Source organism: Pangasianodon hypophthalmus, chromosome 18 (genome assembly GCF_027358585.1).
Source record: "Pangasianodon hypophthalmus isolate fPanHyp1 chromosome 18, fPanHyp1.pri, whole genome shotgun sequence".
Lineage (NCBI taxonomy): Eukaryota > Metazoa > Chordata > Actinopteri > Siluriformes > Pangasiidae > Pangasianodon > Pangasianodon hypophthalmus.
This window is the reverse complement of record NC_069727.1, coordinates 17,560,409-17,586,786: the sequence shown is the minus strand read 5'-3', so window position 1 is coordinate 17,586,786 and position 26,378 is coordinate 17,560,409. Positions and strand designations below refer to the sequence as shown.

The 26,378-nt window shown below is 41.5% G+C and overlaps 1 protein-coding gene across 2 annotated transcripts in view; it reads left to right on the top strand.

Moving 5' to 3' along the window:
- cfap54 (cilia and flagella associated protein 54) overlaps positions 1–26,378 on the top strand; it is a 43,076-nt gene that overhangs the window by 16,163 nt on the left and 535 nt on the right. The window contains exons 29-68 of one of the 2 annotated variants that reach the window (XM_053241816.1): positions 57–252; positions 520–615; positions 710–836; positions 929–1,025; positions 1,129–1,196; positions 1,282–1,476; positions 2,425–2,573; positions 2,898–3,082; positions 3,175–3,384; positions 3,499–3,677; positions 4,575–4,710; positions 4,797–4,905; positions 5,217–5,372; positions 5,942–6,142; positions 6,229–6,316; positions 6,431–6,601; positions 6,687–6,753; positions 7,532–7,717; positions 8,431–8,517; positions 10,774–10,893; positions 11,039–11,092; positions 11,167–11,314; positions 11,417–11,571; positions 12,166–12,317; positions 12,402–12,537; positions 12,881–13,037; positions 14,481–14,641; positions 14,758–14,904; positions 14,987–15,113; positions 15,456–15,620; positions 16,253–16,361; positions 16,573–16,669; positions 21,879–21,950; positions 22,047–22,173; positions 22,454–22,606; positions 23,170–23,339; positions 23,842–23,961; positions 24,111–24,217; positions 25,263–25,428; positions 26,232–26,315. In XM_053241816.1, the coding sequence (XP_053097791.1) occupies positions 57–252; positions 520–615; positions 710–836; positions 929–1,025; positions 1,129–1,196; positions 1,282–1,476; positions 2,425–2,573; positions 2,898–3,082; positions 3,175–3,384; positions 3,499–3,677; positions 4,575–4,710; positions 4,797–4,905; positions 5,217–5,372; positions 5,942–6,142; positions 6,229–6,316; positions 6,431–6,601; positions 6,687–6,753; positions 7,532–7,717; positions 8,431–8,517; positions 10,774–10,893; positions 11,039–11,092; positions 11,167–11,314; positions 11,417–11,571; positions 12,166–12,317; positions 12,402–12,537; positions 12,881–13,037; positions 14,481–14,641; positions 14,758–14,904; positions 14,987–15,113; positions 15,456–15,620; positions 16,253–16,361; positions 16,573–16,669; positions 21,879–21,950; positions 22,047–22,173; positions 22,454–22,606; positions 23,170–23,339; positions 23,842–23,961; positions 24,111–24,217; positions 25,263–25,428; positions 26,232–26,315 (5,430 nt within the window). Of the gene's footprint in view, positions 1–56; positions 253–516; positions 616–709; positions 837–928; positions 1,026–1,128; positions 1,197–1,281; positions 1,477–2,424; positions 2,574–2,897; positions 3,083–3,174; positions 3,385–3,498; positions 3,678–4,574; positions 4,711–4,796; positions 4,906–5,216; positions 5,373–5,941; positions 6,143–6,228; positions 6,317–6,430; positions 6,602–6,686; positions 6,754–7,531; positions 7,718–8,430; positions 8,518–10,773; positions 10,894–11,038; positions 11,093–11,166; positions 11,315–11,416; positions 11,572–12,165; positions 12,318–12,401; positions 12,538–12,880; positions 13,038–14,480; positions 14,642–14,757; positions 14,905–14,986; positions 15,114–15,455; positions 15,621–16,252; positions 16,362–16,572; positions 16,670–21,878; positions 21,951–22,046; positions 22,174–22,453; positions 22,607–23,169; positions 23,340–23,841; positions 23,962–24,110; positions 24,218–25,262; positions 25,429–26,231; positions 26,316–26,378 lie in introns of both variants that reach the window. The other variant, XM_034313224.2, reaches the window with a different exon arrangement.

Sequence of the window (26,378 nt, the reverse complement as noted above, 5' to 3'; positions counted from 1 at the left end):
CTTTATAGTGATAATTAATAGTGTTAATTATAGTGGATGTGTTTTTTTTTTCTCAGATACAGAAACACAAGAAGAAGTCAGTGGCTGCACAGGAGGGTGAACCTAGTGAGGAGCTGAAGGCTTTGACATGTAGTGCTTTGAAGCAGCATGAAAAAATAGGAACAGTTGTAAACTGTGATAAACCAGTCAGGAAGAGAGAAGGTAGAAAACCCAGAGAGAAGGGTCATTCTGTCATTCAGTCAAATCAGGCCGGTAAGAACATGTTTTAAAATCTGAAGGATTAAAAAATGGAAAATAATTAACACTGGGGTGGTTACAGTAACTCTGCATCACTTCACCCTGTCATTGATTATTTTCTGTAACTGCATGCCTTACTTGAAATGCTCTGTATTATTTTGCAAAATAAATATAGTAATACCTTATGGAAAAAAAAAGGAAGTCTTTGTGAAGTAGCCTTTTAACTTTTAACAAGCTGTGTTTAAATCAGTTTTGTAGTGTCAGTTCCTTTTCTTTAAGCAGCAGATGGTTTTGATCAGGACCTCAGTGGAGAAGAGAACCGCAAAATTCTGTACAAGGTCATTGGTTCCAGCTCCCTCAGGAATGCCTTCAGAACCGGTAAGCTGGACACCATAATACAGCAGCGAGCAATTTTTCTGTCACAGATACAGTTACTGTAATGTACCGTATATATGTGTATTTTCCCCAACAGTGATGAAGTTTAAACAGATGTCTTGCTTCATGGAGTTTGCTGCACTCCTGCTGCAGAAAGCTTTGCAAGAGGATCAGTTGGAACTGCTAATACAGTGGGGACGAGAAATCTTCAGCTGGATTAAGAGGTCTGTGTGTGTGGGTCTGTATGTGTTTATGTGTGTGCACATATCTGTGTGATTGTCTGGATGAATGGCTAAAATGTGTGCTTTATTACCAGCCGAGATGAAAGTTTGATGTTGCCAAAGAAGCCTTACAGGAAATTAAGGAAAGATCAGAAGACGTTCACATCATCTGTCATACAGTACTGTAATAAAGTAAATGAAGAGAACAAACACACTTACACATACACATCTTACACATGAAACCCCTTACACTTCAAAAACCCTTCAAGTTCCTGCTGTTTATGTCTGTTACCAGGTAAACAGAGTTTATAAAAAGAAGAATGAGTTGCAGAAGAAGATTTCCAGCTCAGAAGACTGTGAGAAGTAAGCTCTAATAGGATTCCTATAGTCTGTTCATTTCATTTGATGTCATGTGTACTGTACGCTGATGCATTGTATGGTGTGGCAGAGAGGTCAAGCCGGTGGAGACAATGATGAAACAGGGGGGTTCAGTGAGAAGGCACCAGCGGCGGAGGGTGATGAGGCAGGTCTGCTCAGACGAGTTGCCCTGGCGATGCCGTGCCAACCTGACGCTGGCTCAAGCACACCTGGTTCTGCTGAGCAAGAACTTAAAACTTCATGTTGTAACACCTCTCGAGCTCTGGTATGCCATATTGTCACCGGAAACAATTTTACATTTGCACTTATCTACATTTGTAGCTAAGTTATTGTTTGTTGTTTGTAGTTTGTAGATATTGAGTTAAGAAAGTTACATACACAGAGACTCTGTAAAGTGAATCTCAGTTGATTCACTCCAAATTGTATAACTGATATGAGTTACTGCAATTTTATATACAGATTATGCTGTCAAGTTTAAATGCCTTATTTATTTCAGTTGCATACATGAATTCAGTGAAAAATTTTATGAAGTACAGTTTCATATTAATGATTTGAAAGAAAGCAATTCAAATCAAATCCATAACTTAAGACGGCTGTACAAAAGAAGGAAGCGTTAGTGTGTGTCTATGGTAGCCAACATAGGAGGTGCTCTTTCATGGCTTTGTCATTTATTTTATTTTCAGCTTTGGGAACTTTGTCTTTTATGGAGGTTTTGGGGGCATCAAAAATAAATTAGCTGTGCTGTGAACATGCTTGGTAATTTACAGTGTTTGGCATCAGTCCTACAAAACTAGCAGGAATATTTAGTTTGGTTTGGCTACTAAAACATTATTACACTTTAGGGACACTATGTGCATGGACAATGTATGGAGAACATAGATTACAATGCACATAGGACAATAACTAAGTAAATAACTAAGTAAATAAAAATATAAATAAGGAGTGAAAGAATAAATAAAGTGATTGTAGTGTAAGTGAATATAAAATGAAGGTCAGTAGATTGCATGATGTAAATAAAAAATAAATAAATAAATAAATAAACAGAGCAGAGGAATGTGGAAGTGTTGTGTTTTCGTACAGTTATTCAGCAAAGTTACACTGTGTATACTGTGTTTTATTTAAAATGATGGACATGGAGACGAGACGTGGAGACATTTTTTTTCTCTTACTTGCAGTTAGCACCTTTTTGAGTTCTTTCTCTTTCTGCTTACAGTTACAGCAAGTTTTCTCTGCGCTTCTTCTCCTTGGCACATACTGGAACACTGGTGAAATGGAATAATATTTCCCAACACACCAAACCTCCTGAGTTGAGCCCTTCAATCCTCAAAGCCACCATTCACAAAGCCAAGGATACCAGTCAGGGTGAGGGAGAATTTCAGAGGGAGTTGTGTATCATGGATCACATTTTATCGTTTTATAATAAAAGTGTAAAACATTTGCCTAATCAAGCTCTTCTTGAAAATCTGAATGTTAGTGTCACATGTTAAACGAGTTAGATTGCAGTGTTTTCTGTGTTACATTTCTAAAAACAGGTTTGGACCTGGTTTCACTAATTTAATATAAAATTCTGAAATACAGTATATTTCCAGTGGAATATTGGAAATCTTGAACAGTCCATGTATTGTCATCAGTCTGTTAGATTTTACTCATAGCTAATATGTACTAATATGCCAAATATCTTGTTAGGAGCACCAGATATGAGTGGAGAGGGGTCTGGGGAAAGTGAAGCGGAGAGTGAGCTGGACACTCCACGCACACAACTGACCAGTGATTCAGAAGGCAGTAAAACACCTGAAACTTCTAGACGCCACATCCTCTTTAAGCCACTGGACACAATCAACAAGGCGTCAGTACACCTCAGGAGAGCCATGGTGCACACAAGCCCACACTTAATCCAAAAGCAGCGTTCTTTCCTTGGCTTGGACTTTAGTGATATCATTGTGCTTTATGAATATTTGTGCAGGTCTTGGCCTATCGTGGAAGACTTTGGACATCTCTGCAGTGGGTGTGTGAGATCCTTTGGGACCAGTTCAACGCTATTGCATTTCTGGTGGAGTGTAGCCCGAGCTCTGAGACTCCCAGAACACTGACGCTGGATCAGTTCTACACAGTGTTCACACCCCTGCTGGCTCTGGCTTCAGAGCTGCTCATGGACATGATGGAGAAACTGCAGGTCATTTCAGATAGTATACACTCATCCACCATAAGCTTCTCACTGTGTACTTTAAGACAATCAGTTATAGCCTAATCTGTTTAGTGTTTGATGCTGAGAGCTCTCTTTGTGTAGCAGTGGAAGGTGTATGATGAGGAAGGTGAAGAGCTGGAGGCCAGGCCTCTGAATGATGGAGCGCTGGTAGATCTGAAGTGGATGAGGAATTTGGTGTTGCACACACTGGAGCTCCTCTTCTACCAGGCCAAATGGGAAAAACTTGCTCATCTTGCCTTGCTATACAACTTTTATACACAGTGAGTTGTCTCTGTAGAGGAAAGGTAGTAGTTGGACGAAAAAGGACAACGAGAGGACATTTTCAGACCAGTTATTAAACTGGTGGTGATAATAAATGCATTGACAGCTATCGAATATATCAGTCCAATGCTGAGTATTGGTATCAGGGCCAATACTGGCCTGAAATTCTGGATTGCTTAACTTATTTTCCAATGATTCACATATTTTATGCTGTGAATGTGTGTTATGTTGACATACATGATGAAATAACGTGACTATATCCTGCCATAATTTGATTACCGGCCAGTAAACTTTCTGGCACAACAGAAATGCTGTTCAAATCCCAAGTTCAAATCCAAACGGTGCTCCAGCCATCCATGGCTGGGGGTCTAGAGAGCAAAATCTTCTCTGGGTCACAGCAGCATTAGCCAATCGTGGGCATGTGTGAGCCCATGTATGCAGAAGATGACAGATATGGCTTTCCTTGGCGTGTGTTACACTGCCCTGTGCTGCAGCATCAACAGCAGTTCAAAAAGATGCTGAGGTTGGCATTACGTTGTGTTGTGTTATAAGGAAGAGTTAGCTAGTGGGTGGGAATTGGCAAATGATCAAATAAGGGAGATAATGGGGGAAAACCAAAAAAAATAATGCCGTCAGTTCAAGCTGTGAAACACCAGCTTATATAATTCTTGTTGGTTGGTTGGAAGTTGGTTGAGGTTACTGACCGCAAACAAGCTCTTAAGCCACTGGTAAATATCTGTTTGGATATTTTTATGGTTGAAAATTGTGTACAATCCTTCTTCGAGCTGTCTCTATTTTGTAGCTCATAAAAATTGTTACAGAAGGGCAGCAGAAAATGAAAACTTGTAAAAAGAAAAAAAAGAAAGGACACTAATGTCTTGTGTCCTGTGTTCCAGGGAACATTACACTCATATGATAACCCCTGTACTGGTATATGCTCAGAGAAGACTGCTGGAAAGAATAAGCTACTTTGGAGGCCCTTCAGTCCCTCAGCCACACTTCACCTACACAGAGATGGTCACTGGAGAAAAGGTGAACTAAATGCTGCAGGCATTTTAAAGATAACATTTATTCTCTGTGCACTAGCGTAATCCTGTGTAATTGACATTCACCCATAGGTGACCTGTAGGAATTATGCACACAAGCAGCTGCTCTTAAGTTCCAGTATGGAGAGTTGGTGTGAGAGTACAGCAAGCAGTGCTGCCTCAGAACCTCTGGAGGTGGCAGGTAAAGACTGACATGGATCAGAGCTTTCTTACTCTTCAGTACTCTTCACATGTATTCAAACTTGATTTTCTGGGCAGATTTAGATTATTCGCACTATACGTGATCAGTTTTTACACTAGTATTTTGGTAAAGTTCCTATTTTGCATTATCTGTCTGAGCAGTGCTTCGGTCCATAGCGAATTATGAAGTCTTTTTGATATTGACTTTGAATATGGCCCCATGTGTATGCTACGTGTAAAATGCTGTTAACCACTTGCAGAGTCTAACTCGTTCAAGATGGTGCGAAACATGTTTGTTTTTCATCTCTGCAGAGAGGAAAAGAGCCATGTGTGTGGTCTCTGTACCGCTGGACATTGATGACACACTGCGTTGTTTCAGAGAGTCCCTGACCAAGAAACGTCACACACTTCGTGCCTTCCAGCACAGCCGCACACTGATCATGGTTCTACTAGCTGACACACAGCACTGTGAGTCTCTCTCATCATCCTGTACACAGTCCGCCTTAGAACTAAGGTTAGAATCTACTTCTTATGGTGTCAGTATAAAGTTCAGCATAAGTTCAATTTAATTTTATTCATATAGCACTTATAACATTCTCACAAAGCAGGTTTACAGGAATCCGGATGTAGGTTTAGATCCCTGCTTAGCAAACCAGAGGTTTTTTTTTTTGTTTTTCACACCATTCTGTGTAAACTCTAGAGACTATTGTGTGTGAAAATCCCAGTAGATCAGTAGTTTCTGAAATACTCAAACCAGGCCATCTCGTACCAACAACCAAGCCACGGAAAAGTCCATCACAAGTCACAGAGATCACACTTTTTCCCTCATTCTGATGTTTGATGTGAACATTAACTGAAGCGCTTGACCTGTATCTTCATGTTTTTATGCATTGTGCTGCTGCCACATTACTGGCTGATTGGAAAACAGCATAAATGAGCAGGTGTACAGGTGTTCCTATTGAAGTGGACGGTGAGTGTAATATTTCATATTTTTCTTGTGTAAGTAATGTGCTTTCTTATATGTATTAACTCTCTAGCAATAGAGGTGCCATTCTGTAAGGAGTCGTGTCATGGCTCACAGGGCAGAGTGGAGTTTAACATAGCAGCCAGCACTGCCCCATCCATCGGTCCTCCAGACCTGTCCAAGGAAGACTTCAACTCTGTGGGCTCTGTGTACAGCTCGCCCCTATCTCCCTCGCACATCCAGACCGTCCTCTCCTCCTATAGCAGCTCTATCAGTGAGAATTTCTGTCTGAAAATCGCATCATTATTAACACATACAATGTTGATCTTGAAGCTAAACACTTCTTGTCCACTAATGTAGAATACCTTCAGGCAAATAATTATAACTCACTGCAAGTTCAAGCTCTGCATGACCTTGGGAACCTGCATTTCTATATTGGAAATCCAAAGTATGTACTATCATAGTTATAAGTTATATGTAGCTAGTTATATGTCTAATTAATAGAGTTAGTGACAATATTGTTGATAATAATGGTGTATATGTTTGTATAATCTGTGCACAGGGCTGCTCTCTCACATTGGAGCAAGGCTCTGGACTGCTCCCTGCAGACCACAAATGTGCTACAGTCCTGGGATGGTGATTCATGGGGCCATAACTCCTCTCAACAGCCCCTGAGGCATGCTGGGATATGGGGCTGTTTCCAGGGTGCATTGTTGTCTGCTAAGATTGCTCAGTATGTACAATGAAAAGTGATAATATTTGTCTGTTTTCATTTTATTAAAGTTTTGATAACGCAACAGTTTTACTTTTGTCCACAGGTATATCTTAACATCTAATATAAGCCAACGAACAAACTGCTGCCTTCTCTCCGCAAAGCTCTTTAAGGTAAAAAAAACAAAAAAAAACAAAAGCCATGGACTACTTATTATGAGTGCTTGCATACTAAGAAGTAAGGAATAAAACACAGCAGGACATACTGTTATATGAAAATAATCAGTGATGGGTGTGATGCGAACCGGTGAGAAGAGGAGCCAAAGTTGTTTTTTTCCCTCCCAATAACAGCACAAGTGTTTTATTCCTCTTATACCACAGCAATTTATCAGGGCTTACATTTTTCATACTAACTAAAACATTGATTAGTTCCTGTTTTCACTTACATTATAGCAGCTATAAATGGTCATTCCCATAATTTCTCTTGTAGTTAGTAAGAAAAAAAAATGCATCTTGTTTTTGAGAAACTGCAAAGCACCTGTGTCCAAAGTGCAAAAAAGGACAGCTTTTCAATGATTAGATGTATTTCTTTGTTACAACATGTTCTTTAATCTGTTTATTATTACTTTTAGATTCTGTAGAGCAAGCCTGTGAATGAGTTACTATAGAAACAAACATGTTAGAATAAGTGCATTAAAATAAGCCTGTGATTTGAATAACAGCTGGCACTGTTGTCAGAGCTGCTGTTATAGAAAATTAATTAACACCTTCTGACTAATCAGATTTGAGAAGTGCCGTGTTATAAAGAGTATTAATATTCACCTTTAATTTATTCTATTTTAGAGGACATTCTTGCACCTGAAGAAGAAGGCATGTAAAACTTGTATAACGCATGTAAATCAGTATTTGCTTGTGTTTGTTTGTGTGATTAGTTTATTTATGTGTTGCGCAGTGTCTGTTGAGGGCGTCCCTGCCTCATCCTGAAAATGATTTGGAATACGCTTCTTACACGCTGAATACGGAGCTCATCCCTGGGGTTAATATCTTCTCAGAGTCGGACCAGACTCTCGTCGGTTGCACTGTGGCCAGCCTGGGCTTTCTGTGTCACTGGCTCTACACCTCAGGACATCAGCTCTCAGTACTGAAGCAAAACCACCACATACTAACATTTAAAGTCACCCTATATTTTATCAGATATGTTTTTTTTATGATTAAATCCTTTTGGGCTGATTAATTAGTGTGTGCAGACTGGTCAGAATGTTATAATCATTGCATCGATTTCCCTTGCATTCTTCTCATTCTGATCAAGTGTTATTGTGTTGTACGATATAAGAACCTATCATTTTCCAATATTCAAATGCCAGTGTACCAGGGAAAGGAAGTAGACATTCATATTTACAGAATGTGGAATTATTGACTAACATAAAGGTGTGTGCTTTTTTATGCTGTCTTGTGACATTTTGCAGAACTGCTACATGAGACAGTTAATTTTTTAATAAATAACTTGTTTTATGTGACCTTAAATAGCAGACATGGACAATTAATTTGCCAATGCAAGTTAATGATATTCATTAAATGTATATTCATTTGTATGTATGCCGATTACACATGTCCATGCTTTAGAAATGTTTAATATTTCACAAAGTGTACATTAACTTTGTGTACATTTAATCTGTAAATCCTTGAGTAAAATTTCACAGGTTAATGTAATTAGTTATTGTAGACTTTTCCTATTCAAGTATTAAACTCTTTTTGGATCTGTAATGTTAATATAATTAGTTAACACCATTAATTACTTTTTGACATTCCTTAATGCCAATGAGTTTATTTTATTCTTCTGTCTGCTTGCAGGCACTTCCTCTTCTGGCTCTTTACCAATATGTAGTCAGCAAAGTGTGTAGGCACCCCCATCTCACTGCAGGATGCAGAATACTGAAGGTGTGTAAGAGTGGATACTGATGTAGAACCCGGGTAGGCAGTGAATGAGGACACTGGAGGTAGGCTCTGGAGAAAGCGACGATGTTTGTTCCTTGCGATGGTTGTAGGTTGTAGTGACTCACAGTGGCTTGCTACTGTGTAGGGATGGGATCTACCCAGTTAATCCATTCCTGCATATTCTGGACGTATTCTATTACGGAGTAGAACGGGGATGGCTGCTCCTCCCATGCTTCCTTGGCCTACTTCTGGTAGTAATCCAGGTCTCCTCCCAAAGAGGAGCTTGGACGGGGTGAAGCCTGTGGATGCCTGTGGGGTTTCGCAGACTGCAATCAGGACGTAGGGCAGGAGGAGGTCTCAGTTCCTTCCTTTCTTATCTACCATCCGCCACAGCATTCTCAGGTTTGGTTGAACCTGTTGACTGGGCTGACTGTTTGTGGGTGGTAGACGGGCATCCTGATTTGCTTAACCTGCATCAACATTAACTTGGAGACAAAGGGCGTACCTTGGTCAGTCAAGAGGTCCTTGGGGATCCCTACTCGGCTGAAGAGGAGGACGAGTTTCCTGGTGATGTTATGGGAGGTGGCTTTCCAGAGTGGGACTGCCTCGGGGTACCGGGTGGCATAGTCTACAATGACTAGTATGTATTCATGTCCCTGGGTGGATTTTGGGAGCGGCCCTACGACATCCTTGCCCACCCTTTCGAAGGGCGCGCCAATGATGGGAAGCAGAATGATGGTGTGGGCTGCTTGGGGGAGGTGCGCTTGCACTGAGGGCACCGCTGGGAGAATTTCTGTACTTCCGAAGTATGAGGTGGGCAAAGCCTGGTCGCCCTGCCGGGTTCTCTCTTTCAGCCTGTACACCTTCTCCTACAGTGTTTCAGGCAGTCATCCTCCATCTGCTCCCAACCAAAACTGACCTTGTTGCCCGCCTGGTGATACACAGAGGAGAGTGGGTTAGGGTTATTGTTGGACTCACCCTCAGCTCCCGCGTTGGTGCTGTCCTCCTCCTCTTGAGCCAAGTATGCTGCGTGGGCCTGGGCCAGGCTCTGCTGAGGTTGTCTCTGCCGTCTCCAGGTTTTTCGTGACCCTCAGGGTTGCAGGCAGTTCTGCAGGGAATCCCAGCCAGTCTCTCCCCATGTGTAGAGGCACAGGTAATCAGGCATCAACCCAATTAATAACAGCCACACTGGTCCTCGGTTCCCAACCTGGACTTCGGTGGCGAGGACCTCCTGGACATCCCAATGCACGCAGGAGAGCAAAACATTCCAGGATAGGGCCAATAGGCGTCTAGCAGTGCTGGGATGGGCATGCCATCTAGTTTGATGGTGATGTTGGGGGCTCGGGGCTGAGAACGAGCGTGCGCAGTGCAGCCAGCTAGCCAGGGTTTGTTGGCATGGGAATGGGGGCGGCGGGTCTGGCTCGGTGGGCATGGGTTCATCAGGGGGGCTCCTTGGGGCCCTGGGGTCCTGCTCAAAGGTGTGCAGATAAGCCTCCATGTTGCCGTCCACTGTTATCTTGGCCAGAAGGTGTAGGGCATCCTGGCAGGGGTCGGGGAGAGGGGTCACTGCGGCCCCAATCAGTTTGTGGAGGGCTAGTAGTTCCTCTGTGGCTGCTTGAAGCCCTAGTGCGAGTTCCTAAGTGACCCCTTGCTGGTGCAGGCTGGTGTCTTGCAGGTGCATTAGTAGGGGGTCCATGGTGAGGGTGGGGTCTGGGTCCATGCTCATGCCCGCAGTCTCCACCGGTGTAGCGACTCTCAGCAGCGGCAAGCAGAACACAGACAGAGACGGGGCTGGTGGTTAAGAGGGCTTTTATTTCTTTAAGTGAGGGGAAAGAGGGAGGATGGGAGTGCAGAGTGGGAAGCTGTCTCCAGGGGCAGCGGGCCATGAGAGAAGGGTTAGGGTGGAGCATGGTGGTGGTCGTTGTGAGCCAGGCAGAGTGGCGCGGGCCGGTAGCTGGGCACAGCAGTCCGTGACTCTCCGGTACATAGTGGGGGTGAATGTTCTCTCCTGCAGTCCACAGCAGTGGTGATGAAAGTTTGAAAGAGCATGCAGCAGCTTGTGCCTGTGGTCCGGAGGCCCACCTTCACAACTGGCATCCCATTCAAAGTGTATTCCCACCTCATATCTGAGCAGGTTGAAGCTGTTACTGATGAATGAATGAATGAATGAATGAATGAATGAATGAAAAATATGGGTGCTACCAGTAACATAACTGTCAGCCTGGTTATAGGTCATGCCCTTTGTTTCTTTGTGTACAGGTAAAGATGTTGACTGAGCTGCGCCTGTTTGCCGAGGCAGTGAAAGAGATGCACAGTGTCAGTGATGGAGAGGAAGTCCCCATGCCTCACAACAGCTACACTAGAGCAGAGAAAGCTTCGGTATAACACCTTTCATAACACAATGCTCTAGTACATATTTACAGGCTAAATCACATAGCTTGTGGGCAAAGTAATAACTATGGTAGAATACTCATAGCTGTATGATTTATTAAGGATCCTATTCTCTTGTGTATTGTGTTCACAGACATGGAAGAAGTTCAGTAATTATAAACCTCTCACGGATCCTTGTAATCTTGAGGTAACAAGCTTTTGTTTTGTTTTTAAATAGCAGGCCTTTTCTACATAGAAACCACGTTATTTTGTTGTCTGCAGGTTCTGGAGGAGCTGGTGAACAAGAGACCTGGTGAAGACTTCATGGCTTTGTATGGAACCAAACTGACCTGCCGACTCCATCTGGCCAGACTTCAGCTCATCTTGGCCATGTGTAGTACGATTCATGACCTACCTGAGCCATTTACAGGTATTTAATCCTGTAACAATGCAAAAGAGATTTGCTTTCTGAGTGCATGTTAGTAGACAGGTACATTCAAACATATATGTACACATGCCTGTTGACACACAGAGGTTTTGGAGACACAGGTGAGGAGCTCCATTACCCCCAGCCTGCGCGACTCCAGCAGTGACGGGTCTCCCAGCAGCCCCTCCATGACGAATGAGGAGCCCAAAGACCTCCAGCTCCAGCTCCAAAAAGACACACTTACTCCAGGACAAGTCAAGGTCAAGGATTATTATTTTCTCAAAATAGTCAAATTTTTAAAATAAGATATCAATCACATGATTGTTTGGGTTTATGAATATGGCTCAACCAATATATCATCTGGCTGAAAAAAATTGGCGGATGTGAAGCTTTCACAAACTTACTGGTATCATTTGAAATCATGCCAATAAACCATAGATAATATTTCGTTAAATGTTCCATTGAACTTCGCAATATTTTTAAGAGCAATCTATCACACTGTATGGTGCTAAGGAGTGTTAATCACTTTCAGAAAGTGTTTGTATTGTGTGTGCTAATCTAAACTGATTAGAAAAAGCTGATTTGATGTTAAAATTTTGTTCTGTTTTAATTTTTTTTTTAAAGATTTAAAAAAATTCTTCTTTCTTCCTACTTCATTTATTTTTGAAGGAATTAAAGAACTATTAAATAAATTTTTATAGTTAAAATTGCAGCCATTTACCTGGCAGTTTGTTAACAAACCTATATATACCTGTATGCATATCAAGTATTGTGGAAATGTCTTCAAGTATCATGATATGATGTTTTTGTCATATCGCTCAGTTATTTTGGTCATTTTATGTGTATTTCTGCAGGCTCTGCTACTGAAAGAGATCTTCAGCCAGCTCAATTCTGAGCTATTTGCCCTTCAGCACATCCATACAGACCCTGAGGAGCTGGAGCTGGCTGTGGAGATCAGACTGCTGCTGTCCAGTCTCAACCTGCAGCAGGGAAAAGCTGCCTCCAGGTAAAACACAAGGTTCATTGTGTATATGTGCCTGTATATATGTGTGTGTTTGTATATAACCATCATGTGGTTCCTCTGCTGCAGTGCAGATCAAGCGGCGTCTGCTCTCAGGTTACTGCAGGACTCTCCCTTGCTCCAGAATGAGAGTATCCAACAACTGCCACCCAGATGCCCTTCTTCTGTGCTTAAGCAGTCCAGTACCAGAGCCGAACATGAGCAGGTACTCTGTAATACATATACAAAATTAGATTTGAGTTGTGTTAAATTGCTGCACCCTCATAATCCTGGTCTGGGCTCAGTTTCCCGAAAGCATTGTAAAATTATCTTTAGTGGCTGAGAAAGTGTTCAGTGTGACCCTCACTCTAACATTTAATGATAATTGTTTTTGCAATTTTCAGACCTGGTCTTTACCAAATTAGCATTCAGAGTTTTTGTGAAACAAATACTTACTGGTTCCTCACAACCAGACACTAGCCTGACAGTCCTCATACAGCAATGTTGTCATTTCAAACTTTTCAAGGAAATTGTAACCTGCTCTTAATGTATTTGTTGTTCCTGTATAGCTGTATGAGCCAAAGGCAGATACCGGGCCTCAGCTAGGGGACATGCCCGCTGCAGTGGAAGCTTTAGAGCGCATGGGTCGCTCACTATGGCTCCGCTGCACACTGGCTGTGGTCCAGAGCCTCACTGCTCACATCCCTGGCACTGTCATCTACCCAGGTCAGCAGGAAATCCCAAAATATTTACCAGTACATTATGGCCAAATTCTATATGAGTGTAGAGTGATCATGCAGTGATTTTTTTTTGCAGATTTGATGCCTTAAATAGATGATTTTATACTGATCAAATTAATTTATTCATTGCAAAATCTGTAAAAAATAGATATGTTTACAAGGATATTCACATGTGCATCTTGCTGCTGTCTATGTTCAGCAGCATTTCTGGACTGAATCTGAAGAGACCAACAAATTTTCAGTGTTTCGCTGAAGGGCATCATCAAACACCGTTCTGTAGACACTGTGATAAATGTGTTGGGTGTGGAGGTTTAATGCAGGTGTTCAAATGGTGCTTGGTTATTTTCTTTTTCAGTGTTTTTGTGGCTTTGCTATATCCATCAAATCCTTGGGCATGGTTTGTTTTCATTACTGTCAAAACATGTGAATACAGTTTCCAATTTTGAACAATATAAAGAGCTGTAACCCCTGAGGTACAGTTACGCACCAGTAGTCTCCCTTAAACGCCAGGACCTGTCCAGACATTTCTCACTCTTTAAACTTTTCAGTTAGCTTCACTGTAGTAACTGAATAATTCAAATAATTACTGAATAAGATGCTTTAAGGGCAATAACTATGACAGGGTATTCAACTAAAATTTGTAAAGATCCAGATACATTTAAAATTCCTTAGTTACAAAGGCCCAGATAGGTAACTAATGTCACTGCATGGTGACAAGAGCTACATTTTAATGCTTACCCATTAGTGGTTAGTCTATACCTATAAATAAGACAATTACCAACATGGTTATGTTTTGTTTCAGAGTGTTGCTACTACTTTCATTTTTAACTAACACCCCTCAGACCAGAGAGGGCAAATAAACTGAAAAAAAACCTATGAAAGTCATCCAGTGTCATGAAAATCTCCATTTGTGAGCTAATGTCTCTAGGCCTGTAGTTAGTCTCTGATCTGTTGAGCTGCCTTTTTCTAAATTATTGACATAAATGCATGTGATTGGAAAAGCCACAACAGAGGATCTGATATAGAAGCTGGTTCATGTTTAGAAAACTTTTTTCTAAACATGCTTAACTAGAGTTATTTCCATATGTTTATCATCTCTGCTACAGTATACTGTATACTCATGTACACAGTCCATTCCACTTAAACGCTTTGCTGAGTCCGAATCCTGACTATGGTCTGCCGGTTGATGACCCCTGGTCTGTTAGCTCATGTGTACAGTAAAAGATACGATCTGGCAAAAATGTTTCATTATTTGGTCCCAAAAGAGTAATTTAATAAGTACTAACACAACAGAGTCACTTCACCACACACTGTAGTCTTTGGATGTAATTTGTTAGATCTGAAGGGAGTGCACAGTCTCTCTCTCTGTCTCTCTCTCTCTCTCTCTCTCTCTCTCTCTGTGTGTGTGTGTGTGTGTGTGTGTGTGTAGGTGTGGACAGCAGTGCGGAGGCGGACAGATTGATAAAACAAGGCCTAGCTGAGGCTGAGGCCTGGGGAGACCCAGACACTCAGGCCCTGCTGCTCCTGCAGGAGGTTGCGCTGAACACACACTGTGGTCGAGCGCCGGAGGAGAACGCCTCCATACTGCAGGCTTGTCACCCATCCACAATATCTTACTGATTAACGAAGCCCCTGTGTATGATCATTATACATTGTTTTGACTTGCCGTTAAGTGAAATATTCTGTGTTTGTCTGTATGAGTTTAGGAGGCAGTAAGTCTGCTGTCTGGCCGTAATACCCTTTCTCTGCATTCTGGTCTGTCCCTTGCTAAGGCCACTCTGCTGCTGAGTGAACTGAGGGGCTCAGATGGTCAGCCGCTTTACTTGCTCACTCAGAAACTACTGCAGCAGCAGGTCAGTCTTCACTTACTTCACTTCACTTATGCAAAGTTCAACATCAGCAACCTCTGGAGTGTCCACTTTTTTCTTTTTACAGCTGAAGACACTGGGGGAGTGTGGAGTGCAGAAGGCACTGGGAGAACTGGGGCCGCTCTCCACTCCAGCCTGGAGGAACATTTACCGCCCACAGCTCCCTCTACTGGCCAGGACAACTATGCGCTTGGGTAAGTTCTCATATATTATGTTCTCCTGAGACATGAGCTGTATCATTTTTCATTTTTCCTTAATTTCTTTTATTTTGTAAATAGTTGCAAATACTATATATGCAAATTCAAGAATGTTTTTAAACAGGAAGTAGTTTGAAGAAAAAAATAAAAAACAAAACAAAAATAAGGTCCTCATGAGGATAGCAAGTGCATTCTTCAAATTTCAGTACGTAATGACGCAGGGATCTCCAAGGGATATACAGAAACATAAATATCAACAGCAGTATATTCATCTGAGTACATTTTACATACACCTTTATAATCCATCATGGTGATTTCTGGATTGCTCCTCTACTCCAGGTCAGTGTTTGGCCCTGCAGGCCATGGTGAGCTCATCAGAAGAGGATGAACAACGCTCGAATCTGTGGTTATTGGCTCAGGAGGAGCTACATTCTGCACTCATCATCTCACGGGCCTCGGCTAGCAGGGACCCCCAGCTGGAGGCTGATATCCTGTACCTCAAAGGTGAGCACAGTCAGAGCAGAGCTTGTAAGGAGGGCTATAGACTGTGTGTGTATGTAAGGAATAAAACAACTACATGTGCAGTTATAGGAAAATAATCAATGATGGGGTGGAGTGATGCAGCCCAACACAAAGCAAAAGCACGTCCTCTCATACCACAGCAATTTGCCAATACTTACATTTTTAATTATGTAAAGAGTGACTTGTTACGCTATCTAGTTACATTATTGTTCAACGTAAGTGAAACAAGTTTGTTCCTGTTTTCGTAACATTATAAACAGCTGTTTTGTCACCAGCCTCTCTTTTTTCTGTATGTTGAAGTTAATAAAAAAAAAAAAATGCAGTTTGCGTTGTTACCAAGAAACCACAAAGCCCTCTGTCCTGCCTCTTTCCTGGGAAAAGACTTTCTCTTGTCAGAAAACTTAAAGGAACAGCTCTATCTATCTCTGTTACAAAGTGCTAATACTGGAGACTCCTTCATAAAATTTTTAATTAACCTCTCCTCAAAAGAAACATCACCCTATCAACAATTGCACCCTTTTAAAACATGGAGCGTCCACCATACAAGTTCCCGTATAAGTTGATTTAAGAGCTGTGGTATAAGTCTGACTTTAATTATGGCTGTGTTCCTGTAGGAACTGTGGGGAGGATCCGGATGTCACTAGGCACACTCAGACACCAGGCAGTGGTAGAAACCTTCCTGGAGAGCATCACACTGACTCATTCTCACAGCCACAGTCTTCAGTGAGTAATATGTGTGTATATGTGTGTGTGTGTGTGTGTGTGTGTGTGTGTGTGTGTGTGTCACTAAACGTCAGTGAGGCTTTTGAATTTTATCCATTATTACTCAATACTATTCAGGATGTATTACTGCTATTCACTGACATTAATAACATGAGCTGTAGTACATTTTATGTGTGTGTGTGTGTGTGTGTGTGTGTGTGTTTTCTTTCAGGTTGATCCACATGTGCTATATGGAGATGGCTCTAATATACCTACAGCAGTGGCAAAATACCACCACTGACCTTCCGAAACCTGCTGAATCTGACGAGGTGATTCAATTCAATTCAATTCAATTTTATTTGTATAGCGCTTTTAACAATGGACATTGTCACAAAGCAGCTTTACAGAAATAAATGGATTCACAAAAATATATTGTAAATATTTAAATTTATCACTGTGAATTTATCCCTAATGAGCAAGCCAGTGGCGACGGTGGCAAGGAAAAACTCCCCGAGATGATATGAGGAAGAAACCTTGAGAGGAACCAGGCTCAAAAGGGAACCCATCCTCATCTGGGTGCAACGGATAGTGCAATTATAAATAAATCCCTTCTGTTGTGTACTATATGGACAAATAGTGCAATTGTGCAACCAATAAATTCATCACAGTATTTGCAAGAGGTCCGGCTGGTTAAAATCTATCCACTGTCCACTGATGGAGTCCTGAGTACGAAGCTGCTCGTGGCAACTGCAGCCAAAAGCCACTACAGCAATCGCAGTCCCAAGCCATTACAGTACAGCTCCCCATATGTGATCCCCAAGCCATCTCCACAGCCCCCAGGTGGCACCATCCCCAGCAATCCAAACAGTTCTTCAGGCAGTCCATATGGGGCCACCCCCAGCAGCAGCAAGCGAACTCAACCGATGAGAACTCCAACCAGAAGTAGGGCATCAGGATGGGTCAGGCAGCGAGGAGGAGCAGAAGGGGTCAGGATCACTGGCATCACTGGCATCTCAGAAGTAGCATGTGTAGCTCGACAGAGAGTGAGGAAGAGAGAGAGATGGAGAGAAAGGAAGAGATTGTTAGGTGAGCTTTTGTCCTCTAATGGTTAAGCACGATGTACTTTGCATGCAGAGTGCAAGCAGGGACTCCGGCAAGACTAGCTATGACAGCATAACTGAAAGGGAGAGCCAGAAGCTAACACAGACATGAGGGCACCCTGGGACATAAGGCAGCCAGCCACTCCACCGTCGACAAACCTGAGTGAACGTGTGAGAGTGGGGGGGCGACAGCATCCAAACATCCCATTTCACCACAACACTCTATGCCTGTGAAACCCTCCAGACCTGCCCCTGTACCTAAGAAAACTATTCACAAAAGGCTTGACTAAACAAATATGTTTTCAGCCTAGACTTAAACACTGAGACTGTGTCTGAGCCCCGAACACTAAGTGGAAGGCTGTTCCATAACTGTGGGGCTTTGTATGAGAAAGCTCTACCCCCAGCTGTAGCCCGCATTATTCGAGGTACCAACAAATAGCCTGCATCTTTTGATCTGAGTAGGCGTGACGGATCATAAAAGACCAAAAGTTCGCTCAGGTACTGTGGCGCGAGACCATTTAGTGCTTTATAGGTCAATAGTAGTATTTTATAATCAATACGAAATTTGATTGGGAGCCAATGCAGTGTGGATAAGATAGGGGTGATGTGGTCATATCTTCTGGTTCTAGTAAGGACTCTCGCTGCTGCATTCTGGACTAACTGGAGCTTGTTTATGCATCTACTGGAACATCCAGACAGTAAGGCATTACAATAATCCAACCTAGAGGTAACAAAAGCATGAACTAATTTTTCTGCATCGTGTAGTGACAATATATTTCTTATTTTAGCAATATTTCTGAGATGAAAGAAAGCAATCCTAGTTATATTATCTACATGAGCTTCAAAAGAAAGACTAGAGTCGATAATCACACCAAGGTCTTTTACTGCTGCACATGATGAAACAGAAAGGTCATCCAGAGTTATTATGTAATCAGAAAGCTTACTTCTAGCTGCATGTGGTCCTAGTACAAGTACTTCTGTCTTGTCAGAATTAAGTAAGAGAAAGTTAATAAGCATCCAGTTTCTAATGTCTTTTACACATTCCTCAACTTTATTAAGCTGGTGTCTGTCATCTGGCTTTGCTGAAACATACAACTGTGTGTCATCAGCGTAACAGTGGAAGCTAATACCATGCTTACGAATAATTTTGCCCAGAGGTAGCATATATAAAGAAAAGAGCAGTGGGCCTAAAACAGAGCCTTGCGGAACACCAAACTTTACCTTAGCATGAGAAGAGAAGTCACCATTTACGTTTACAAACTGATAACGATCAGTCAAATAAGACCTGAGCCAGGAAAGGGCTGTTCCCTTAATGCCTACTACATTTTCTAGTCTATTGAGGAGAATAGCATGATCAATGGTATCAAAAGCTGCACTAAGGTCAAGCAGCACCAGCAAGGAGACACAACCCTGATCAGAGGCCAGTAGTAAGTCATTTACAACTTTTACCAGTGCTGTCTCTGTGCTATGATGAGGCCTAAATCCTGACTGATACATTTCATGAATGTTATTCCTAAGTAAGTATGAGCATAGCTGCTGTGCTACAACCTTTTCAAGGACCTTGGAAATAAAGGGGAGGTTTGATATTGGCCTGTAGTTGGACAGTTGACAGGGATTGAGGTCAGGTTTTTTAATCAGGGGCTTGATAACTGCTAATTTAAAAGATTTAGGTACATAGCCAATGCTAAGGGAAGAATTGATTATCTTTAAAAGAGGTTTGATTGTTTCAGGAATTATCTGTTTGAGGAAACAAGTAGGTAAAGGATCTAGCATACAGGTTGATGATTTTGATGATGAAATTAGTGAAATTAGTTCAGTCTCTTCAAGGGGACTAAAGCGTTGTAGTTGTTTATCTAATATTATCATATTATCATCTACAGGGTTAGTTATAGAACTGTCCGGTTTTAAATTAATAGTCTGAATTTCTAGCCTGATATTTTCAATTTTACCATTGAAAAAATTCATGAAGTCATCGCTGCTATATAATGATTGTGTGTGTGTTTCTATTGTGGTCTTATTCCTAGTTAATTTTGCTACAGTATTAAATAAGAATCTAGGATTATTTCTGTTATCTTCAATTAGGGTGGAGAGATACATTGATCTAGCAGCACTAAGAGCTTTCTTATAGCTCAATAGGCTCTCCTTCCATGCTATTTGAAATACTACCAAGTTAGTTTGACGCCATTTACGTTCTAGTTTTCGAGTGGTCTGTTTTAAAGTTCGTGTGTGATCGCTATACCAGGGTGCTAGCTTTTTCTCCCTAATTATTTTTCTTTTAAGTGGAGCTACCTTATCTAGTGAGTTGCAGAACGTTGATTCTAAACATTCAGTTGCCTGGTCAAGTTCTTCGGGATCAGACGGTGATCCAATCATGGTTGATAAATCTGGGAGATTACTGATAAAACTCTGTGCAGTTGTTGACGTGAACGTACGTTTGACACGGTGACGTGGCAAGGTGCATATACTATGATTAATACACATTTTAAATGAGATGAGGTAATGATCTGAGATAGCTTCAGACTGTGGACATGAGACTATATTTTCTATATTTAATCCGAATGTTAGTATTAAATCAAGAGTGTGACCACCACTATGGGTGGGTCCTATTACATTCTGATTAACCCCTACAGAATCTAGAATGGACACAACTGCTGTTCTCAGAGGGTCATCTGGATTATCAAAATGAATATTAAAGTCTCCAACAATTAATGCCTTGTCTAAAGAAACAACCAGGTTAGAGATGAAATCCGCAAATTCACACAGGAATTCAGAATATGGCCCTGGGGGTCTGTAAATAATAATTACTGGAATCACCTGGGTAGACTTATTTTTAGTGGCTACGTATGTTATGTTAGAATAAAGAACTTCAAATGCGTTGAATTTATGACTAGGTTTTTGTGTGACGGCTAGATTATCATTATAAATGACTGCGACGCCTCCTCCTCTGCCAGTTAGACGGGGCTGATGTATGTAACTGTACCCGGGAGGACTAGCTTCATTTAATGCTACAAACTCGTTTGGTTTAATCCACGTTTCTGTTAAACACAGTACATCAAACTCCTGATCAGTAATGGTTTCATTAACAATAAGCGCTTTAGACGTAAGAGATCTAATATTCAACAGTCCTAGCTTCAGATCAACGGTGCTGGCTATGCATTCGGTATGGTTTAATTTTATGTTAATTAGATTACTAAAACAAACTGTCTGAGTATGTCTATAATTTTGTTTAGCTCGGGGAACAGACACAGTCTCAATACGGTGGAACCTAAGTGACGACTCAGTGCAGCTAGCAGACGGTCGGTTTAGCCTGCTTGTCTGCTCCCTGGCCTTGGCCCTGGATTGTCACCGATTAACTAGGCCTGTTCTGAGACTATGCGCTATGCTGCAAGAAATGAGAGCAGCACCTTCCCGAGTGGGATGGACACCGTCCCGCCCTAACAGGCCAGCCTTGCCCTCAAAGTTAGTCCAATTATCTATAAAGCCCACATTGTTTTCGGAGCACCACCTGGACATCCAGCAGTTCAGCGACCATAACCTGCTGTAAGCTACATCGCCATGCCGCATTGGGATGGGGCCAGAGCATACTACAGCATCGGACATCGCCTTCGCTAATTTACACACCTCTACCAAGTTAATCTTAGTAACCTCAGACTGATGAAGGCGTATATCATTAGCTCCTACATGAATAACTATCTTTGAGAACCTGTGCTTGCCTAAGACCCTAAGATTACCTGCTATGTCCGGCGCCCTGGCTCCCGGTATACACCTAACTAAAGCTGCTGGTGCCCCTAAAGGCCTAGCTAATTTCACGTGCCGCAAGATAGAGTCACCTATAACCAGAGCTCTTTCAGGTTTCTCAGCGGGTGCTTCACTGAGGAGAGCAAACCTGTTGGACACGTGAAGCGGAGAGGAGTGGTGCTCCTGTGGGCGAGCCTTAGCGTTAGCTTTGGCTTTGCGATTATGCCGCCGAGTCGTCACCCATTCGCCCCGCTGTGAGGGCTCTAATGCCGGAGTTGGGGGATTACTAACTCCGCCTAAGGCATCCAGACTTTCCCCTACAGAAACTACGCTGCTCTCACTCTCACTAACCCTCTCTAGAGACTGGATGCGCACCTCTAATGCAGCAATCTTCTCCGTCAGAGAGCTAACTAACATGCATTTATCACAAATAAAGTTAATACTAACGACGGAGGAAGAGTGACTAAACATCCTGCACTCAACACACTGAACAAGCTGAATGTTAGACATGTTGTTTAACGCACCTTAGTCGAAGATTTGTTGATATTATTGTAGACGGCGTGGATCCGGTGATGATGATGATGATGATGCAGGAGCTCAACATTGATGTGTCTTTAAATTTCAAAGTGAGCTTAATGTAAAAAAAAAAATGTACTATATTATTATGAGTGTTGCAACTAAGTATGTTTATTGTCCCTAGTGCTCAGACTGGACTCATGTGCCACAGAGTCACTTACTTCTTTTCTGGGTGTGTCTGAGAGCCGCTGCAAGGGTGAGACATACAGTATAAACATGTAACTGACTTTGTTGTAATGACACTGTGTTAATTTTTATATTTCGGTCTATAATTATTTTGTGCGTTTTATAGACAATGGAAGTGTTCACAAATCATGGCCAGTTGTGTGGCATCACTACAGCAACAGAAGGCCCACTTCCTCTTACATCTCTCAAAGCTCTTGCTGATTTTGCCTCCAATGATCTACTCAGTCCTTGCGGTAAGTGCTCATGTTCAATCAATTCTCTTTATGTAACATTTCCACACTTATACAGCTGATTGAACTGAACCAGCTGTGGAAAACTGTATGAGTCTGGATCTGCTGTTCATTTGTTCATTTACCGAAACAGACTGTTGTATACACTAAATTCTGACTAAACTAAGAAATGGTTTAATACTCAATTTTATTGTAATATTGAGGTTTTGCTCAATTTGAAATCTTTATATCTGTATATTTGTCACTGGGATGTGTGTGTTTGTGTGGTTCTGATGAACGTCAGGTGGGATGGAGGAGCCCGTGTTAGTTCACCCCAGTTCTGCTCCAGATATGGACAGTGAGCTGAAAGTCGAGAGATGCCCTGAGATCACCTGGGTGCACCTCTCCCGCTACTATACACACCTGCTCAATCTGAGGCACATCTCCACACACCCAAGTACAGTACAGCAGTCCACATGTCCCAACCTCATGTCTTCTGGTTTCTGACTGTCTACTTTAACACCACTGTAAACTGATGATTGTGACCCAGCATTGAGATTTAATTTTTTTTTTTTTTTTTGATTTTCACTAAAAGCTAGAGCTTACATATGTATCTTATTTAAGCCCATACAACTAGGCTTATAGTTCATGGGGATTTTGGGGTTCATGGTTTTTTTTTTTTTTTTTTTTGGGAGGGTTTGGAGTTAGCTCACTGATCAGCGTCCCTTAGTAAACTTCTCTTTGTCAAAGCTGTTAAACAAATAAAATAAATTGATTCTTTACTATTCTAATTTCTGTTACTGTAGCAATCATCACCATGATCAAGAAATTGTAACCAAATCATTTCACTCCCCACCTTTACATACACAGATTTCAGCATCATGCTTATTTGCTTCTGAGTCTTAAAGAATGTTCTTTTCCCTCAAAAATAGTCTTGTAGTAATTCAGTACAAGTGTTCAGTATGTAAATTATTGTGTTGGCTCACTGTTCTGTTGTGTGTGTGTGTGTGTTTTGTCCAGTGGCAGGGCAGTGTGTGGAGGAGTTTATGTCTCCAGCTGGTGATTCGAATTTAACTCTCAGACTCACTCAGTTACACACCTTCTTCAGTGATCACCTAGCAGCTTACAAAGAGAAGTGTGTTATACCTGATCCTCCATCTGCCCTCATTCTGGAGCCTCAGAATATACAGGTATATGCACAAACACACACACACACACACACACAGACACAATATAGAGAGGTGTTTGGTTATTGTCTGGCTTGGCTTGAACAGAGCTAGTTCTATCTAATCAATGACAAAAAAAGCTTCTTAGATGCCTGCAGCCCCCAGGGGGCGCCCTAACAAATGTTAGCCTATGACCGTGTTGTCCATAAAGTTTAAAACCTAGCTCTAGTGAAGTAAAAAAAAAAGGGCGTGATTGGTTGATTGTATGTTTAATCCATATTAGTAGATGCCTAAATAGTTTTCAAACAGCTACATCTGTTTTACAAAAATCCCAGAAACACTGCAGGGACACAACCGCATAATGTCACAAATCACACCATTTCCTGCAGTTAATCACATACAAGTATACAGTGAGCTCCAGATTTATTGGCACCCTTGGTAACAATGGGTAGAAAGGTCTTTGTGGTAAATTAGCTCAATCATACACTGACAATATGAACGAAATCTAGCCTTTTATCACCCACAGGTTCATCATCCCCAGCAGATGGTGTCAGACCTGTATCCATGGGCCACACTGAACACACACCAGCTCTGCGTTCAGTGGCATCGACCCACGCTGACAAGCAGTGGACTAGCAGGCAAAACGGTACTGTACCATAATCCCTCTCTACAGGAGTACAGTGACCGCCTAACCCACATATAGTAAAATCCACATATAATAAATCAAATAAATTTACAAGAGGGATTATGAAAAACAGCATAGAAAAAATTCTGACTCTTGCTCTTTGTCTATAGATAATGCTGGTCTTTGCGCTGAATAAAGCACCGATGTCTGACACGCAGCCCAACATGCCGGCTGCCGCTGACATACAGGCTGGACACAGACTTATCTCTACAGACAGGTTAGTTTACAGTCCCCTCCGAAAGTATTGGAACGGCAAGGCCAATTCTTTTGTTTTTGCTATACACTGAAGTCATTTGGGTTTGAGATCAAAAGACGAATATCAGACAATAAATCCGAATTTAAGCTTTTAGAAAAAAGGTCACCTTTTCAAATGTCACAAGTAACCCAAACTCTAGCATTTCTGGTTGGATGCAAAAATAAAAAAATAGTGCTGATATTTAATAAAAGTAATTTTATTTAACTTACTATAATTTTATTGTAAAAACATTATTTAATTATTTAATAATTCTTTTAGTAGAATGTCAGCTTTTCATTTTAACCTTGTACATTTCCTGAACTATTTTCACCCTTTTCTTGCCCTGTGTGTGTGTGTGTGTGTGTGTGTGTGTGTGTGTGTGTGTGTGTGCACTCAGTATATTGTCTTAATTTAGTATCTTGCTAATGTGTATATCTTAGTGCATATTTTATTGTGTGTGTAATGGGGTGTGTTATGGTTGAGGCCAAAAGAGATATTGCTAATCTCAAGAGACTCCCTAGTTAAATAAAGGTTAAACACATAAAAACAATTTTCACTAGCATGAGGATGTTTCTGATAAAAGCACTGTAAAGCACTTCTGTAACTTGCTCTGGATAAGGGCGTCTGCTAAATGCTGTAAATGTAAACTACACACCTTTTCCCATTAGCTTCAGTGTAGTTAGTGAATAATATGCTTTAGAACTTCAAGGGGTTGAAAACAACCTGAAATCAAACAAACATTCTTAATCCCTGCTCATTATGCATCATCCATCAGTATCAGTCACTTAAAAGGTAAAATTCCTGTTTTTCCATCATCTTCCAAAATGGAATTACGTTTGGCTGCATGGAGAAAAAATATGAATGGATTAAACTCCCCTCAGCTACCATCGAGTTAAAGGCTGAGTCTGTTTCACTCTGAAATCATGGAAAAATCAGAAGAAAATGTGTTTCTGTTGGATTTAAAACTATCAGGATTGAGTATATAGTATTGTCTATTTTTCCACTCTCTCATTACCCCCACTTGCAGTTTGAAAGCGATCCATGCCCAGCTGATCTCAGTGTGTGTGGAGGCTGAGGTGGATCTGAGTGTGTCTGCCTCTACACCCAGCATGACCACCTCTGTCAGCTGCATACAGGAGAACAAACATGGCAGCAGGACCCCTGTTAAAGCCAGTACCAGCACACAGCAACAGGTGAATAACATCATTCCAGCCATGCACTATGTTCTTAATAAGCATTTACCAGACCATTCTATCTATATCCTGTCCCACCTTCAGACAGGAGCCATGGCTAATAGTGGGTTTGAAGACAAAGATCATTTAATTAAACAAGAGGTATCAAGTCTAGCTTCTGCTTTCCTTGTGTGGAAACTTGCACACAGTTACATACCTACTAACCCCAAAGAGGAATGAGTAGTCCCTGTTGGGGTGAATAAAAAAGCAGTAAATAATAAAAAACCTACAGTACATATTCGATAAATCCCTTTCACAACTGACTTGCTTTGTCCCTCGGAAAAAACATGAAATGGCTCCACATGGCCGACATTTTTCATTGTTTAATCTTTTTTTTTGTCAAAGTTTTTCCCTTATTTTCTTTTAGCCTTCTAACAAATATGGTTAACTGATGTTAACTAATTATCTACGTCGAACACACACTGATATTTAGATTATATTTAACTCAAATGTGAGATGGGGAAGTGGATGAGGCCTCCAGATGGTGTCAGTTAATATCAGCGTTCTAAACACCTACACAAGTTTCAGTCATTCAAGATTCAAGATTTACGTGTCGATTGGCTCATCTGTAGTGTTTATTGGGGAGAAAAAAGACGACTGTTTTTTTTTTTGGCACATTTTTGAGTCATAACTCGTACCAGCTTACTCCAATGTTAAAATACGAAGCTCTTTCTTAGCTAAATATGGGAAAGTGCATCAGACAAAAGTGACAGCACCTTTTTGTTTGCAGTCGGTAACAGGCTTGTGGCTGTTTCTGTTATCAGATGCTGCTGGAGAAAACCAGGCATATCTGTACTGAGATAAGAAATCTGCTGAAGCCTGATTTAAAAGCAAATCCTATCACAAAGGTAGGCAGCATCAGGATCTTCAGCATACTACCAGAAAACCTCAGGCGTTGCTGGACTCAGCAG